Raw genomic sequence first — 19,452 nt, forward strand, 5'->3', positions numbered from 1 at the left:
AAAAAATTTCTTCTTACACCAGAACCCCACTTGCTGGGTCAGCCTGTCCAAGCTTAGACTTGCAGCCTGTTAAGGTTCTTTCTGAAAGAAGGTCAGGGTGAGGAGACAAGCTAAGGAAGTCGATTCAGAGAGTGGGAGAAGCCAAGGACTCTGTGTTTTGGATGCGAATGTGTTAGAAGCTTTTCCGACTCCTAACGTTTAATTAAAAACTTAGTTCAAAGTGAATTTATAGCTGCCATTTGGGAAAATACTTTCTGGAGATGGTTTTGTGAGGATGTGTGTGTGCGTGCATGTGCACGTTTGAAACACATGTATTCAGCAATCTGTGATTTTTAACGAAGTTTTAATTACATTTTTAAATGGCCTCAATCCTGCCCCTCTGTAAATGGCTTGGTAAGAAATAAGAGTGAGTACACTTCAGGCGGCAGCAGGCGCTCTGGGGAGTCCAGTTGTGAGGTGGGCCCATTGCAGCACTTAGGAAAGGTGCTCTCCCAGGGGAGGAGAGGAAACACTACAATATATTCTTCTGTATCCTTCTCCCCAAGTGTTGACAGAGAAAAACCCAAAGCAACCTTGTTTCCTGCCCTGCCTGACGGTAAGTAAGTTAAACAGAATTCCAAATGAGAGGCCTGGGCATTTATTCACCTGCAAAAACATTTTGCTGAAGCATTTCAAATGTACTTGGGTCTAGAAATGTTTTCAATTATGTGGATTAGACCTTTGTCTCTTAGCTCTTACTGTCTCTCATAAGCATCACTTTAACCTCTTTATATGTTCATGAAAATTCTACTATATGGTTTTCAAAGCAAAAAAAAAAAGGGGATATGTAGAAGTGAGTAAAGAGAGATGAAAAAAACATTAAAATGACAGATTCTACATATTTCATTTAAATGATGCTGGTTTATTTTAAGAGAATTATTACTGTTAAATAATCCTCATTTTCTTTACTTTAGGTAAGTTTTTAGTGCTTTTTTTCTTAGTTATTGAAACTTTGAACTTTATTGCTCAGCTATATTAAATATAACTGGCAAATGGCTATATGTACGATGGAATTCCTATTAAAATGTAGATGCTTAAAAAGAAAGCCTTTGGTACATGGAGGAGAATTACGTGGTCATATTCTGAACTAAAATGTGACTTATGACTGCATCTGCCAATATCTGCTTTTGTCCAACTTTGGAATAGAGTTGGGTGATTATGGATAGTATGTTTAGAAAAAAAGCCACAGAATCTGTGTATAAATGGAGCTGTGTAATTTGAAATCTGCACCACCTCACAAAACACGCACCATGAACGTTTGGACCTAACAGAACATCAAAGCAAGAGGTTATTCTGCATTTTAGAAAGGTTATTGGTAACAAAATGGAATTAGGGAAGTAAACAATTCTGCTCTGTCTGGGAAATAAACTAGATGACCTGCTAGGTATTTCCAGCTCAGATTTCTTTTCATGAAAAACATTCGCGTGTCTTTTGAATGACCTGAATGGCTGACATGCTAAGACTACAGTTTAGGGATTTCTTTTGCCTGAGAGCATTTAGACTGGGGAGGATATTGTGTTTTGTAGCTCTGAGGCCTCAAAGTCCATGATTCAAACTTGTTTATGCTGACCAGGGCTGGTTGGCTGCTTCATTAAACTAGGGAGGACAGTGTCCATCTCAGAGGACAACTGGGCAAAGCCACATCTGTGGGGGACATACAGCTGTCCTTGCCCTAACAACCCAGGTGCAGGTGGCCCTGAAGGCCTCTGGATACCTGCCTGAGGGCAGCCCAGACTTGATCGTGGTTGAGCCCTCAGGGAGAGGACTCCATGTTCTGAATGTGGAGAAAATGTAAACAAATATTTTCTGCCCAGAAATGACACAGTCTCTCCAGAGAGGAGGATCTGACTGCCTTTTTTCTGCCAAAACAGTTAGATCCAAATGATCATTGCTGATACTGCAGCTTAGCTGGCCAAACATCTGCACTTGAGGCTGCAGTGAACTGAAAGTGAAATCTGCTTTTTCCAGAGGAAGGCAGACATGGTGTGTGAACGGTAGCGGTGTTCCTAATGTGTGGAGATGTGCCTTGCTGTGCGTGAGGTTCCAACTGCTGTAGCAAGTACAAATGATCATAGAGCGATAACAGGAGAAAATGCAGGCCTCGACTGGCTGGATGAATTATTTTGATGTACGTGGAAAACTTCGCCATTTCCTTGAGGCGTCTCCTGGCAACTGCCTTTTACTGTGGCTCTCTTTTCTGTATCTCTTGATTCCAGTGGAGGGCTCTGAATTAGAATTCTGAATGCCCTTTGATCTTTTCTTTGAAATAATAGACGTTGTTTGGCATACTTTTTCGAACAGATCCATTTGGTTTGATCGTGGGCTAGAATTAAAGCAGTTTAAGTACTTGCCTATGGTCACATGCATCCTTTTCTTGATTTGTTGGGTGAGAGACTAGAGATTTTTACTGCCTTAATAAGGAAACCTGGACAGAATGCTGACTCTGCACCGGATAAATCTTCCCAAATTGCCACAGGTGAAATGAAATGTTAATATCCCTTTCAATTATTAATTAAAAAATGTAAATAGATCTTGTTGGAAAAGTGGGGCACTGAAAATAAGGTATTTTAATAGACGTGTGGATTTTTTGTTCAATTTACTAAAGAATTGCATTTTTAAAGCTTCTGATATATTAAAATGAAGAGGTAATTATTTTCATAAATTGGAGATTTTACACTAGAAACTTGCTGTATTTCATTGTATTCTGCAAATCAATTTGAATTGTAGCAAACATCGAAAGGAAGAAAGGGAAGAAAAAAGGAAGCAAAAGGAAGAAAAATCTCCTATAATCTTACTACCCAGAGACAGACACACCAATATGATGCTCTTCCAGGCATTTTTCTTTGTACATATTTGTTTCTTTAATAGACATTTTATAAAAACCAGTCTGAAGTCTGTCCTCACTTCCCAAACTTGATTCATTTCAATAAATGTAAACCCACATCACCATTGTAATGGTCATGTAGCCTCCCGTTGTATGAACATACCGTAATTTATTTAACAAATTTCCATTTGCGGGTTCTTCACCATGTTTTCAATTCTGCAGTAATATAAAGATGTTCTTGTATGTATATCCTTGCATAATTGCCTGATTTTTTATTTTATAATAAATACAGGTAAAATATTAATATACCAAAGCCTCAATTAAATAGAGTCAGGAGACCAGAAGCGGCGTTCTCACTCCCTGTGATCATAGCAGAGCCCAACAGGAAGAAGAAAGACTCCTCTTTTTTTCCTGGCAAGGACTCAACCCATGAAAAGCCATGGACTCCTTGTTTTCTACAACCCTCCCAACTGCCTTTACCTCTTTGTAAATGCATCTCCCTCCCTTGCCATGTGGGGGCTTGGACATGACTTGCCATGAGTGCAGACCCCGAATTGCAATCCTGTGCTGATCCCAAATAAACCCATCTCTGCTAGAGAAACATCTGGCAGTCTATTTGTTTTAGATCAACATATATTAAATTTAAACCACAGTGCCCTTCATTTCTTTAGGAAAGAACTTTTGAGCTCTTGGTTTTAAGGCAATTTCACTTTTACTTTAGGTGTACGAACACCAAGACGGCAGCAAATCGCTGAAGCTGGGCGACTTTGGACTGGCCACCATTGTAGACGGCCCCCTGTACACTGTGTGTGGCACCCCGACATATGTGGCCCCTGAAATCATTGCAGAGACCGGGTAAACACTTCTTGTGCATTTACTGCAGTACTGTGCTTGCAAAATAGCTAGTTGGCTTCAAGGATAGAAGAAATAGGAGTGTTGCTGTCCCATCCAGACAGAACTAGTTATCATATATTTTTCACTTTTTTTTTTTTTGACTTGAAAGTGGGAGCCATTTTCTCTGTTTTCCCCATCAAGTTGCCAGTTACTACCATCTTGTTTAAGGCTTCCTTTTGGCCTTTGTTAAAGGTAGAATGGCAGTTATTAACCCCTTAGTAAAAAATGTTTGGACTAACGGAGAAACATAGTAATTAACTATGATGGTAATTAACTAGCTATTGGAGCAAAAAGAAACAGACATGGCTGTGTGCAGTGAGTGAGTACAGTCTACGGTGGTTACTTCTCTCAGCTGTCCTTATTCTCCAGTTCCGGTCCCATTTTGGTCCTCTTGGCAGCCCACTGATTATCTGTGGAGTGCAGATACCCTCAGACATCTGAGGGCCCCTGGGAACTGGCTGGTTTCTGAGTGCAGCGGACACAGATGAATGAAAATCTCTAGAATGGGGGGAGATTGTGGGGTGGCCTAATGCTTAACTAAGGACCTACTACTATATGCCAGGCTCCTTTACTTAATTCTTACTCTTCCAGTAGATGATATGATTCCCATTTTGCATCTGAATAAACTCAGTCCCTGATGATTGACTTAGAAGCTCATGACTAGATAGTAGCTGAGTCAGCATTTGAACTCAGGTCTAGGTGAGTAAAAGGCTCTTTCAGTGAAGAGCCCCATTTCTTGCCAAGGATCAGCAGCAGGGTTCTGAAGCACTGTCCTTAAACAGAAGGTTGGGCCACAGCAAGGACAGACAGCCTGACTATTTCTTCCCATTAGTGGCACCAACCCAAACCTAACAGTCTAGGTAGTATCTTCCACTGTGACAGGTGGAGATAGTTTTTCTGCTTGTACCATAGACCAGAAAGGCAGAAATACAGAACAGATGAGAGGAGAAATCCCCAGAGTGAGGTGTGAGGTAATGAGCACTTTTTTATTCATCAAATTTGAGTCAATTGCGAGCCCACAATCTATAGCCATGCCTGACCTCCCTCGAGGCAATGCCGTTATCTCTGTTGGGTGCTCTGATGGCCTGCTGCGAAGGGGTGGTGTGGGGTCGAAGGAGGATTTGGTTCAGCTCTTGAAAACCTTGGCTGGAACTCAGCTGTGCCACTAATTGTGAGATCTCGAGCAAAATTATTTACCCTCTGAACCTTGGGTTTCTATTCTTTAAAACAGGCAGTAATATTCATCCTGTACAAATTACAGAGTTGTTGGGAAAACAAAATCAGATAATGTATGCCAGTGCTTTATAAATTGGAAAATGTCTTCTGTGTAATTATTATTTCTAAAATTCAGGAGTGAAATAGTCTCGGGGGTCCATCTCTATCTGAAAATTGATATGACTATAATAAACATTTTTGCTGAAACCCTTCACTGACTGATATTTAGATATGAAGTAGGCATTTTTGTTTTTAGTCATGTGCCTTAGATAGTCTTTTCTTTTTATTATTATTCTTTTCTTGAATTCTGTTAAGCCAGTGGGTTGTAGTTTAGTGTTTGTTGTGGGTTTTTAAAATTTTGTTTGGTTTGGGTTTTGGTTTATGATAGAAGAGTCATTTATTTTACCGTGCCCCATAATTTGTCCTGGCCTGACTTTGCTAACTCTGACATCACTTACTTTTTCAGATATGGCCTCAAGGTGGACATCTGGGCAGCTGGTGTAATCACTTACATCCTGCTCTGTGGTTTCCCTCCATTCCGTGGGTATGGGCAGCGATCTTTTATTCAGCACCAACAAAGCATTTCTCCCTTCTTTGAATGATCCATTCGGTCTCCCCGCACAAAGGAGCCTACAGCTGGAAAAGAGCATAAGAACTTGTTATTTTTTCCATGTTGTGCACGCTAATTTACATGCCTTCCATAAATCTTCCTCATATAATTTAAAAACTCATTCTTTCTTAATTTGCCAAAACAGTTCCATACTGACATTTTGAATTGCTTAAAAACACACATTTTACACATTTGTGGGGAAAGGGAGGGCTTCAATGCATAAGAATGAAAAGATACACCCTGAGTTGGCGTTTTCCTGCTGTTTATTCCTCGTTGTTGTCCTTCATCTAAACAGAAGCGGTGATGACCAGGAGGTGCTTTTTGATCAGATTTTGATGGGGCAAGTGGACTTCCCTTCTCCATACTGGGATAACGTTTCTGATTCTGCAAAGGTAGGTTTCCAGTGCTTTCCTCTTCCTTATAGCGTGTGTCTCAATGGAATTATTGATTCTGAATCAGAGAAACAAATGATATCGTAAATATGATTTCTGTATGCATTTTAGTCATAATTACTAACTTTCCCAAGAGCTCACATTCAAAGAGTCATCTGTCCGTAGCCATCCCAACTCATCGACTGCTTCTGCTTCCCTGGCTTATCCCTCCCTGTGGCCATTCCAGCTGTATTGCTGTAGCCTCTAGTTATGCCCTGCCCACACCTGGCTTGAGCCCACCTCAGACTTCTGTATAGCTTATTGCTTCACCTCTCTCGGATCTTGACTTAATGTCATCTTCTCAATGAAGCTTTTCCAGTTGCAGCTCTTAACCCCTACCGGGCTGAGCTTATCGTCCTTTGCTTTATTTTTCTCTGTAACACTTACACTCTGTGTCCATCTGGTATACCATCTAACTACCTCTCTGTATCTGTCTGCTTATCTAGATGGATATAGATAGGTGGATATATTGTATTTATGTAGTTTATTTTCTAACTCTCCTCACTAGGGTATAATTGCTATCAAGACAAGGATTTTTGTCTATTGTATTCATTTCTGTATCATCAGTGCCTAGATAGTGACCAGCAACTAACTGATGCTCAACGTATATTGCACGAATGAATGAATAAATGAATGAGTGAATTAAACAGTTAATCAATTAAAGTGGAGAAAGCACAACATGGGTTAAGATGATCAAGAAAGACATCATGGGGAAGCTATGATGTAACTTGGACCTCGAAAGACAGCCAGGATTTAGAGGCAGAGGGGAACAAAGCGTATGGTTTTTGTCCCATTAAACTAAAAGATCAATCTCTAAGAAAACTGTAAAAATCTCACACAGAGACATTAGTAGATGCTGAAATCAAAACTTTTAAATTGATCCCTTAAAATTATGTCTCCAAGCATTTACTTAAATTTTTGGAAAACTGATGTTGAGAACTAATTATCTTTTGATTATTCAATATACATGCCTTTCCTTTTGCTGTGTCCTGAGTATGAGTTCAATTTAAAATCTGACTCCTTAGGCCTGGCCACTTTCCATGGAAAATGATGCATATGGGGCCCAAATCTCTCATTTTCTTCAACTGTCCAGGAGTCTACCTCTAGCCATAGGAAAATGTGGGGAATTGGGAGAAGTGTCAAAGAAAAGCCACAAAAGTAAAAGGAGATGGGATGATATAGCCACAGAGGTGGGGCTGGAAGTGTTTTCACCTGTGAGCAGACAGTTCAGGAACCTGTCCCAAGTCTCAGGGCTGTCACTTCATAACTCAAGGGCTCAAAGTCACTGACCGATAGGACTATCTCCTGCACGCCCATGGCGCCTGCAGACAGCATCACACGTAGATAGTAGTTGCTTTAATTGAATCCTGGCCCAAGTTAGAAAGTGAAGGTAGAATCTCTACATCATTGGAAATAAGTCGTCCCTGTCACGGAGCGGTACTCAGAGCCTGTGCTTATGAGGGACCAGGTAACACGCACCTAACCATTTTGTTACACGGGAGCTTCTAATCCAAAGTAGACAGATGTCTGACAGACTCATCATTAAAGCCAAAGCCGTGCTTTTCTGGTGCAAATAAATTTCAGAGCCATTTAATCATTTGCTTCATGATGGTTCTATTTTACTTTTATTGATTGATCTGGAAATTTTTGAATCATTTTCAACAGATTTCCTCTGAATTCTTCGGCTACTAAAGAATAGTTTCTATTTTACCCACTAGCTGTTGGCAATTCCGTATGTCTTTCCTCATTCCTTTCTTTCAAACCAAAATATGCCCTCTTGCAGTTAGGAGGAAAAAAAATCCATTTGTCCCTTCAGCTGCCAAAGCGAAATTTTAAAGTGTTTTTAAAATGTGATTTCTATATTAAATAATTTGGAATCTGTCTTTAAAGTCCAAAGTACTTTATTTCCTTTATACTAAAAATATTTTTATGAAATTGATTTTAATATTTATTTTTTTCTCTCTCAACTACAAGCTATATATTTATAATTCCAAAAATTCACCTTTCCTTTAAAAGGTGTTAGGTAGCTATAGGTAAGTTGAGTCGATATATTCAAGGTCTAGAGCTTTTACAGATGTTTTCCAAACGAAAAGAGAACCTCTGCTCTTGAAAACGCCCGGATTTTTACCTTCAGTGTTAGACACAAATGGCATTGAATGTTTCCTTTCACAGGAGCTCATTACCATGATGCTGTTGGTGGATGTAGATCAGCGATTTTCAGCCGTGCAGGTCCTCGAACATCCCTGGGTTAATGTAAGTAACTTCCTCCCTTCCCTGTATTTACTCCGAACATTCCTTTCTCAAATTGCAGCTTTCCTAATGATGTTGCCTCCTTTTTAAAGTGTTGTGTTTGTGTCTGTTCCTCTCTCTCAAACATGCCAGAACAGTTACAGGATCTCAGCCTTGTTCCACAAGGGCCTCTGATGTATCTGTGCTGACATGTGTTCTCACGGTCCCTTGCACAGAGCATTTCATTTGATTCAGACGGGACTGCCTTCTACCGGGGAACTGCATCCTATGGTCCAGATTAGGGCTGCATCCATCAATAATACAGAGCAGATTTTCTGAGTCAGTGCTGCTTTTGCATCATTTCTACCAAATATACCAGTGACCCAAGGGTCCCCGCATCAGTGTTGGAGTTCTCCAGTGCAGCACTTCTCAAACTTGCCTGTGCTCACAAGTCATGTGGTGGGGGGGTGGGGGGAGGCTTATGAAAGTGCAGATTGTAATGTAGTAGATGTGAGGCTCTGAGTTTCTAAAAGCTCCCAGATGCTGCTGCTGCTATCTGAGTACAAGGTCTGACGAAACTTCTTTAGCTATGAAAGGATTCTCCAGAGCAGAGTCATTATTTTTTGACTCTCTCTCTCTATAACTGATTGAAAAGATTTGTTTTGAATAACAATAATAATAAATATTTAGAGTGCTTAGCTTATAGTGTCTGCCCAGGACCATTTAAGTACCTCACATACATTAACTGATAACCCAGGGGCTGTTGGAACCCCTGCTGGCATGTGTGGAAGTTCCATACCTGGGTCTAATGGTTCTTGCTACCAGAATAGAAGACAGACATAGATTTGGATATAGGTACAGACATGGGACAGGTATAAAATCGTTAGCTCATTGGTATGAATTTTGCCAGCTGCTTCGAGGGATCTGGCTGTAAGATGAAGGCAACAAAATGTTCCACTTCTCTGAATTATCACTTCGGTGATAAGTCAAGTGTATTTTCCCAAGATAACTAATGACTGAGGATGAAGTGTGATTAAAAGCACAGTGTTGAGACAGACTGCATCTGAGGTGACAAGAGCTTGGGATCTTGTTCATGTTCTGCCACTTGATGCCCATGGTCCTAGGTTCCAGCACTTTACATGCCTGAACCTGGTTCCTCCCACCCCACTTGGAGGTTATATATATATATATACACACACACACACACACACACATATGACAGGAGAATATACAGGAATGCGAGCGTGTATAGGTATACAGCTAAGGTTTGTTAAATATTTTTACACAGCAGAGCTTCCCAACTGGTGTACAGATGTGTGAAGATACTAATCCCCGCAGCCCTTGGGATAGTCAGGCAGGGCTGCCAGAGTCCAGGAGCTGTCACCTCCAGCCTTACAACCTTTGCATTTACCCTACGGTGCTGAACAAAAGTTATCCTTTTCTATGGAGTTGGAAAGGTTAGGAAGCATCTCATGTAAGCCTAATAATAAGCCGCCTACAAGAGAAGCAGGGTGGGTATTATTGTACCCATTTTACAAATGGAAAGACTGAGGCTGTGATGGATGACTCTTCCAAAGTAGCTGTGCTTATGGCTGAGCCAGAATTTGCAGGCAGGCACTTCAAGCCCATTTCCTTTAAAGTCCCGTGCACCACACTGCATCACCCTCTCTCTGTTATACATGAAAGCACTGTGAATAGTGCAGAAGAGTGCACTATATGTACACCAGCATCGTTATAATGATTGTGCATACAAGGTCGCAGTCTTTCCAAAGTAACTTACCTGGGTCGTGGTGCCTCTCCCTTAGACGTGCAGGGTGGAAGAGGCACAGGCCAGCTGCAGGCTCTCCTAGTGGCAGCAGCTGGTTTGGACTGATCTACATGCTGATTAAAAGTCCACGGTCCACAAACTGTCAAATTGCATGTTAGCGCTGGAAACACTGAGAGTGTGACCACACAGAATACAGTGGAAAATCCGAATTTGAAACACGGCCTTTGAAGGCTCACAAAGAGCCGTGGAGGAGAGAGATTACAAATAGCCATTTTAGAGTTTGAAATACATTTTCATCAGAGGACACCCCCTGTCGGGCCCGCTCTCCAGGAGCTCTGTCTGATACAACAGTCACATGGCAGTGAGAGAAGAGCCACCCCAGCTGGCCTGTGTGGGGAGGGTGCCCTGAGAGGCTTCCCAGAGGAGGAGATGCCAGAGCTTCTTCCTGGAGGAGGCTGGGAAGAGATATCCTGCAGGGCCAGCTCAGGCAGGATATGGATATTTGCTATAAGATAACTGTGAATGTGAGCACATTTATCTATACATGTGAGAGGCCTGGGGTGTTATTGGAAACAAAATAATCCCTTACCCTGATTCCAGACCAAATGACCCTATGTCAATATATTCCAACTCAGTTGGGTAGAGACACAAAATTAAGACGACTTCTGGCTGTTGCCTTTGAAAAATTAGGTTGTTCATTTTCCTAGGGCAGTGTATACATGTCTCAGCGGTAACTTTCTTCCTTCTCAACCTGCTTTGTGCACATGGTCCCACTTTGCTGACAATTAGGTGCCACAGCTCCCTCTGGACCTTGGACTTCTGCTGTCATTTTAGTTTTCCCTCTCAGATTCCCTAAAAACATTTTCTAAGAGCAAGGATAACATTTAAGGCATTGTCTAGGAGATTTAAAAATTTTAAATACCCTTTAATATAATTATAACAGACCTTAGATTCTAAGGGGAAAAAAGATAGCAATTTTGGCAAAAAACTTAACATATAAAGTGATTGCTTAATTTTTGAAATTACAGAGTAAATAACTAAGTTAGAAAATTGATTATTTTCTTTATCTCAAAATAACAAATGAAAAAAATATGTATATAAGCATTCACAACCAGCATTTAGTGTTTGTTGAGGTCTCCGAGTGCAATAAATGAACCTAGCAATCAGAATAAATAAATTAGGGATGTAAAGGAAGCCCATTTAACAAGACATGTCGCATTTGGCAATCAGATTATATCTGATCACTGCAGAGGGTGCTACCTAAGGGGGGAGAAGTAATAATAAGTGTATGAGCCCTAAGGAAGTCGTCAGAAAGCTCTTCCCCCGTTCCCGTTTGTCCGAATTTTCTCTATCGCATAAACGATGCCCTTTTCACCTGGCGCACTTGGAATTGAAAAGGCAGTCTCATGAAACAGAGAGCAGAGCGCAAGGGCAACAGAATAGAAAAATCTAGTCAGCAAAAGTCACTTGCTTTAACCTTACTCCAGGTGCTTCCTCTAGGCCCCCATTTATTTTTTATACACTCTGAGTGCCCTTTGGTGTCCTGGACCTCTGCTCTGTTATCGGAAGAGCCATGAGTGAGGCCTCTCAGTGGATGGTTCTAACCAGCCAGAGGACAAAGGCAGCATCAGCGTGTGCAGCCAGGTGTCTGGGAGAGGGATGTAGACCCCCGGAAGGAGCGCCAGCTCACCTTGGGTAACCTTGGGACAGTCATTTCATGCCTTTGAACCTGTTTTTCTGTCTGTGAAATGGGAGATAAGAGAATCAACTTCTCAGGTTATGAGGAGAGAGAGAGGATTTTATATCTGGAAGTCCTGAGCAGACAGTCTTAAGTGCTCATACGCTGTAGGTACTTGGTAAATATTCGGTGAATTTGAGTCTGAGGAAGGCCGAAACTCCATCATCTGTAGCTGCGAGCTGATGAAATGGAAACTGTGATCAACGCTGGCGTGAGAAACTTGATTAAGGTGGAAGCCCCTCATCCAAAAAAATGACCCTGTTCGTGTGCTCCGAACTCCATGTAGATAATGTGATGAACAGCTTGTTGCGTTCTCCAGTGTCACAGCCATCTCTTAAGGTAGCTGCAAAGCACCAACAGGAATTTCCCTAGCTAAATTTATTTACCTTATTACTCATAGAGTGGAGAACCATATGATTTAGGCTCATATCATATGAGAGTGGAATAGGCAGTAATAATATATCTGGATCATTCCAGGGATTAGGGAGAAGGTTGAGTCACTTTCTCCCCAAATGATATTTTGTTGGTAGAAAATGCAGGTTAGTGATTAAGTTCATAAGCTTAAATGACAGTTCCAAAGTTTTGTTTTTTTTTTTTTTTTGCTGTGTAATTAGGATTAAATTATCAGCAGTCTATTTCAAATAGATTACTATTATTGGATTTTTATTTTCAAAGTTTTGACCTACCTTATCCCATTGTTATTCTCCTCATACCATCTGTGTTCTACCTTCAATTTTTTTCCTGATGAGGAAGATGAGGCTTAAAGAAGTCTCTACCACGAAGCTCAGTGGGGTCTCTAGCATGAGGTCCGATGCCTGGGTTTTGCCTCTAGAGATTCTGATCCTGATCTGCACTGGCATCTAGGCATTGGGAATTTTAAAGGAATTTTAAAGGGAATTTTAAAGGGAATTTTAAAGGAATTTTAAAGGTGACTATAATGTGAGACCAATACAGAGAACCTCTGTCCTACGGGAAAGGACTGGTTTAAATAAGTCAAGTGTAGTTACTTAGCTGGTGCAAGACTTACTGTCATCTTCCTGGCCTTTAAATTTCATTTTCCCTCCTTTTTCTCATGTACCTCTTTTGAAAAGATACTGCTAAGCCAAGATATTCAACACGAAATAAAGAACCCGAGGAAGAAGAAAAAACAAGAGCCTAGATAATATGCTTTTTATTCTATGCTCATAAAAATCAATGCTACCCATACAAAAATATATAAGCATTCCTCTAACTGTTGTTAGAAATTAAGAGAACTCCCAATGATACTGTAATAATAAATAAAACCACCTATCTGTATGTACAACTTATAAATAAAGTTGTAAATGATGACATGGGATTCCACTTTCCATTGGGGCATCTCACCCTCTCCTTTCTCTAAGGTGGATCTGAATTTACTTCACATTTTCTCCCCGCGAGCAGAGTGAATTGTAGACATAAAGGATACGTAGGGCCAAGCTGAGAGATTCAGAAATCCTGGGATGTTGCACAACTGGGGAAGGTTAACAAGAGTCGAGGGGGCACACTCTGGCCTGTGAAATGGACCCGCTACTGGAGAGTGTGCTAACGTACCTGGGATTGTTTAAAACGAAGTCGGGATATCCTGGTAGTGAATATCAGACTGCTCAAGACTGCCATGCTTCCCATAAATTTACAGCTATTATTAATACTAGAGTCTGGCAATGAGTAGACTGAGAACCAGATCCATGATTCAAAAACAAAACTCCATGAAGGGAGGAGGGTTTCCTAAAGCATGACCCCTGGAATGGCTTCCTGGAGGAAAGAGAGGAATTCACTCTGCTGAATGACTTCACAACCGAGCCCCCCAGCCCTCCTGACGGCTCCTCCCCAACATCCGCTAGAGGAGCGGGGACCAGGAGGCTAGGTCTCCCCCAGACAGCTGGGAGGGTTCATTTTCCATTTTGCAAACTAGTTTTGTTCTTGTCAGTTGCAACGCTTTGTCAAGGAGTGGATGGGGATTTTCTAAACAAAAACCGCTAACAAACCACAACCAGCCCGCGTCAGACTTCAGAAACTCCTCCCGGAGACTCCACACCAGAATGTATGGTAATAATACGAGAACTATCTGTAGCCTACCGCCAGGTTTGTCACGTTTGGAAAATTCATAGCACATTTTTGGCACATAATCTATTCACAATAGTGGCGATGAAGATGTATATATAAAAATGTATGCTTTTAATGGCCCTATTTATTTTATTGATGCAAGATAGTAAGTTAGCTAAATCTCTATCATCAATCTGGATGCCTCAGGTACAGCTTAGGGCCCTGCTAAGCCAGTTGCTTGTCTTTTAATCCAGTTATGCTCAAAGCCTTCAAAATTGTTAGAGACTGCAGATTTTTTAGTTGCTGGTGTGTGTGTGTGTCTGTCTGTGTGTGTGTCTATGTGTCTGTGTGTGTGTGCACACTCGTGTATATGTGTTTTACCTTCTCTGGCGGAGGCACTTTAATTCATTGGGAAAAAAAATCCTGAAATGTTTTAAGATTTATGCAGTCAAAAGCATCCCTGGCAACTTGTAAGGATTGTTTCACTACTTTCATTGCTTCAACATGAACTAATAACCCATGGGAAGCTAAAACCTTCACTAGAATTTAAAGCTGGAGGCCTGAACCCCCAGGCCCCAGCATCTGAAAGAGTTGCTAGGAGTCTGACAGGAGATTAGGGCCAGGACAGAGCTGGGAAATGGTAACAAAGTCCATCGTGAGGTTGGTGAGAGAGCCAGCTTTTAGCTGGAAGACTGGCAGGGAAAAAAAGCCAGGTAAAGGGGAATTTCTGGCAGAGATGGCAGTGGTGGGGCTGTGAGGAGATGGGACTGCAGTAAGGGCTGATTCTCCCTCAGCAAGTTAAGTAGAGGCTGCTCCGATGGGGTCCCTACTGTTTGTTTCCTCCATATCTGCCCTCATTCAGTCACAGGCCCACACTGTGACCCAGGGCACCTTCCTGTCACCCTGTGTCAGCCAGGCCTTCTGGCAGTGCCTGCTCCGCAGAGGATTCCAGAGCCCCGGCCCTCATGGGCCACGTTCCCGTATCCCAGATGAGTGGATGCCCAGCATCTCCTGGGCAGAGAAGTCCCTAATTTCTAACTACATTCCTGTGGCCCCAGAAGTGCTCAGCATCCCTTTTACTGACCTCTGTCCAGATGCTTCCCAGGCTCCCTTAAAGCCCTGTCCAAATATTCTCTGTTTCTTTCAGCCCCTAATGCAGCCCTCCTTACCATCGTGTGACTTTCATCGTGGAAAAGATGACTCATTGCGTCCTTCCATTTCACAATTCTGGACCTCTTTTAGTAACCAATGCCCCTGATGCACTTGACAATGCAACACAGTGTGGTGGGAAGACCACAGAGTTCCAACCTGTTTCAGGCCTGACTCAGCCAGTTTCTAGCCCTGTGACCTTAAGCAAATTTTTTAAACTTGCAGAGCCTCAGTTTGCTCATCTTCAAAATGGGACTAACAGTGCATGTTGTAGAAGGTAATCTGAGGACTAAGGAGATCGTATATGTAACTTGTTAGCCACATAATGGTTATCTCATGTCACCTTCCTCTCCGTGCATTTGTCTTTTAACTCTGCTTCTTTCCTTACCCTTTTCTCTCCTTACTATTTTATAATCTAAAGCTCATACAAATTGCTTTGCCTTGCGTAGCCTGGAGCTCTATTAAGAGATGACTAGAAGTACCTGTATAATTTGGGGAGTGAGGCCCAATTGGGCACCACTGTATCCGGCTGCCCCCTTTCCTTCAGGCAGGACCCCAAATTATGCCCGAGATATGACACTTAAAGGCACATCAGTTCGTCCCTTGTCAAATGTTTAACTCCTCCCCAAAGTCTAATTTAGATTCCAAGGGCTGTTGTTTCATACACCATTTAAAAAAAAAAAAAGTGTTTTACATACACCATTGAATTCACCCTTGTGTTTAAAACTCTCGACTGTATAATCCTAATTCTCTGTGGTTGGCTTGCAACTTCTCTTTCACTTGTAGAGTCGGGAAGTGAATAAAGGGAGGGTGGTCCTTCACACTTCCTGCACTTACACCCCTCTTACTTTTTTAAATGTTTTAAATTTTTATTTATTTATTTATTTTTGGCTGTGTTGGGTCTTTGTTGCTGCGTGCGGGCTTTCTCTAGTTGCGGTGAGCGGGGGCTACTCTTCGTTGCGGTGCGCAGGCTTCTCATGGCGGTGGCTTCTCTTGTTGCGGAGCACAGGCTCTAGGTGCATGGGCTTCAGTAGTTGTGGCTCGCAGGCCCTAGAGTGCAGGCTCAGTAGTTGTGGCACATGGCTTAGTTGCTCCGCGGCATGTGGGATCTTCCCAGACCAGGGAATGAACCTGTGTCCCCTGCATTGGCAGGCGGGTTCTTAACCACCGCGCCACTAGGGAAGCCTTACACCCCTCTTATTAAAGAGTACTGCTTTATTCCTAATTGAGACCAAGGCTTCCAGCTCCAGATGTTCTGGGGACTCATCTGTGGCCAGTTCTCTCCTGCTCTTTCAGCTTTCTCGCCATCACTCTCCCATGGAAACTCTTAACTAGAGGTGGAATGGTTGACTCGTTGTTTGGCAAACATGCCTTGTGGCTTCCCACTCAGGCACATCTGTGCACCAACATCACCTCCCCCCTCTCTACCTGTCAGTGCACTCCCACCATCAAGGACCTGCTGGAATCCCGTATTCCTCGTGAAGTTTGCGCTAACTGAAAACATGTCCTCTCTCCTCTGAAGTTCTGTGTTTCTAGCTGAGCCATGTGGCACACTGCCTGGTAACAGGTCTTTCTTATCTTATTGGTCTGTTTTACTGTTTGACGTGGGGTGTGCAAACTTTGTCTCCTAGTTAGCCCGCGAGGGTCTGGCAGACAGCAATCATTTCTTCTCCCCACCCTGCCATCCCCAATGCAGCCCTGCATATAGTAGGTACTTCAGTTGACCCTGTTTCCATTCCGAGTATCATCCCACTGGTACCCTAATTGACCTTCATTTTCTGTTTCCACAATTTTTTTTTTTAAATTTTGAATACACTCTGCATCATTGGAAAGCCTCCTTCTTCTAGATTTGGTTTCAGATGTGACTCAATAAGCAAAATAATTGTTCCTTCTTCTAGCCATTAATAAATCAGCCCAAGAATATCATAAATTGAGCATCCACTGTGTGCAGGGCACTGAGCCAAGTGCTTACATTAAAGACTACAGAAAACATGGAAGATGTGGTACAAAAGGGCAAGAGTTCATTTATATATATATATATATATATAAACGTGTATAAGTTTTATATATATATATATATACACACACACACACACAATCACCTAACACCAAAAAGAATGTAAATAGTGCAAATATATATAATGAAAAAAGCATTAGGAGTTTATAGAACAATTTTAATGGATTGTGCTTAATAGGCAGAAAATGTTTTGGAACAGGTGATTTGGACTCAAGTTTGGAAGAAAAAGAGGGACCACAGGGTCCATAAGAGCAAAGCCCATGAGTATTTTTGGCCACTATTATTTCCCCATCAGTTACTGTAGTGCCTGGTCCAGCCAAATGCTGAAAAAAAGAGTAAATCCCATATGGAGAGACCAGGTTATGTAAAAGAGCAAAGCATGCTGTGCTTGGAAAGCAGCAAATTTATTTTCTTGGGTGGAGCCAAGAAATTCCATGCAAAGTCATGGAGAGGAAGGAGAGAAAGAAAATGATGAATGGCACTGAAGTCTTGCCAGGAATTTTGGTTTAAATAGATAGTAACAAACACTTAATTATTCATTCATTCACTTATTCCACAAATTTTATTAAGCATCTACTATGTGCCAAAGTACATGCTAAGACCCGGGGATTCTGTAGTGAACAAAACACACTCTCTGTCTTCAAGGATCATGCAGTCTCTTCATCACACACTAGTAAGTGGTGTTACATACTTATGACTCCGATTCTTGTTATTCTAACAGTATTTAGCAAAGGAGAGAAATCTGTCCAGTCTCCATCATAGATGGCTCAGGCAGAGAGCAGAAGCCTTAGTTAAAATGAGCTCCAATGCAGAATATGTCATAATAACAGATGATATGAAGGCAGCAAGGAGGATTTAAAACTTAAGGAAGAACCTTCCACCTGGAAGGTTGTGTGGGATTATAGAATGGATGATCGAGTAGCTGTGGCACCAGCTTGAGTTTATTTACGGGCTCCTGCCTGAGCCCAGGTCCGTCAGTTTCCCTTGGCTTTGGGTCGGTATGATGGGCTAAGAGGATAAAACTTTGGGGTTAGAAAAAAAAAATGTTTAGATTGATTTTTTTTTTTTTTTTTTTGGTTGTACAGATTAACTTGCTCTTTGACATATGTCTCTAGAGCGATGGCTGAAATCAATTTTATTAGAAACCAAAAACAGAAATAAAATTTTTTATTTAGGGACAAAGTCAGAGGGTAAGAAGACACAGCAAATTAATTTTAGAGCAAATGTGGAAATGAAGGAGCCCTTGAAGCAGTACTTGCTACAACAGTGTTTAATGAGAGGACATTGGTTGGTTTCTTCCTGAAATGTTATGAACTTTAAGATTACTGCCTGCTACTAGAATATCTTGGCCTCATTTTCTATTTATCTCATTTTTTTCTTCTACTCCTTTTTTTAAATTTTTTATTTTTTTTTTCCAGGATGACGGCCTCCCAGAAAATGAACATCAGCTGTCAGTAGCAGGAAAGATAAAGAAGCATTTCAACACAGGACCGAAACCGAATAGCACAGCAGCTGGAGTTTCTGTCATAGCAGTAAGCATCTGAAATATCTACCTATAACTTTTTCAAAGCACTCCCTCTAAGAGATGGGCATTACTCAGGAGATTCCACCCAGAGACAGCAGAATGGGTCATTTCTTTAGACAGCTCGACCATTTAAAGCACTGGGGGAGGTCTGGGGCTTATATATATGATGTGTTTTTGCTGATCATTTCCCTGGGAGTCACATCATTATCCAACACCTCCAGGGTGCCTTGCAGTATATATTAATTTCATGATTTATTTGTTAAAGCAGAAAACCTCCCCCACATTGGACTCTGTGCCAATGCAAACTTCTGGGCTCTGAGAAAAAGAGTTCCTAGTGTCCTTTTGCCAGGACCTGGCAGGGGAGGGGAGGGGAGCTGAAAGAGAGGACATGGCAGAGAGAGACTGGAACACTATAGATCTTTGTACAAGCCGTAAACGAAAGCCAAAAACGTGGCAGGACGCTTACCCAGTGAGATTTTCAGTGAAACTGAATTGCTGTGAACACCCAAAGAAATCAGGATTTCTTGCTCCTTAGAAATTTCTGTTTTCAAAGCGGAGAGTCTTTTAACATTTACCATTTTGTTGATGTGGCTGCAGGAGAATTTTTTTTTTTTCCTGTTCCATACATGCAGACATACACTACATGCAATTTGATAGCAGCTCTAGGCAAAGATTAAATTGGGCAGAGAAATAATGAAACCTCATACTTCCCAGTGTCATATTCTAGAGTAAATATATTCAAGTCCCAGATTACTTGAGTTTTAAATAATTTCCTCTTTTTTTCAGAGTACATACATTTTTACAGCATATTCAATGTGAAATCACTTGAGCTGTTTTTCTTTTTTAAAACAAAGAACTTAGACACTATGATCTAGAATTTTTAAAAATATTTATGCTCCTAAACATACATCATGCTCGTCAGCAATACTGAATATTTAACTACTTCCATGGG

General features: G+C 41.5%; 1 protein-coding gene across 5 annotated transcripts in view; it reads left to right on the plus strand.

The window, feature by feature from the left end:
• The window catches only part of DCLK1 (doublecortin like kinase 1), a 325,310-nt gene that overhangs the window by 285,471 nt on the left and 20,387 nt on the right, over window positions 1-19,452 (plus strand). For all 5 annotated transcript variants that reach the window (XM_067713357.1, XM_067713356.1, XM_067713358.1 and 2 more), the window contains exons 12-16: window positions 3,585-3,718; window positions 5,439-5,516; window positions 5,878-5,974; window positions 8,186-8,266; window positions 18,394-18,507. In XM_067713357.1, coding sequence (XP_067569458.1) covers window positions 3,585-3,718; window positions 5,439-5,516; window positions 5,878-5,974; window positions 8,186-8,266; window positions 18,394-18,507 — 504 coding nt within the window. The remainder of the gene's footprint in view (window positions 1-3,584; window positions 3,719-5,438; window positions 5,517-5,877; window positions 5,975-8,185; window positions 8,267-18,393; window positions 18,508-19,452) is intronic.

This window comes from Pseudorca crassidens, chromosome 18 (genome assembly GCF_039906515.1).
Source record: "Pseudorca crassidens isolate mPseCra1 chromosome 18, mPseCra1.hap1, whole genome shotgun sequence".
Classification (NCBI taxonomy): domain Eukaryota; kingdom Metazoa; phylum Chordata; class Mammalia; order Artiodactyla; family Delphinidae; genus Pseudorca; species Pseudorca crassidens.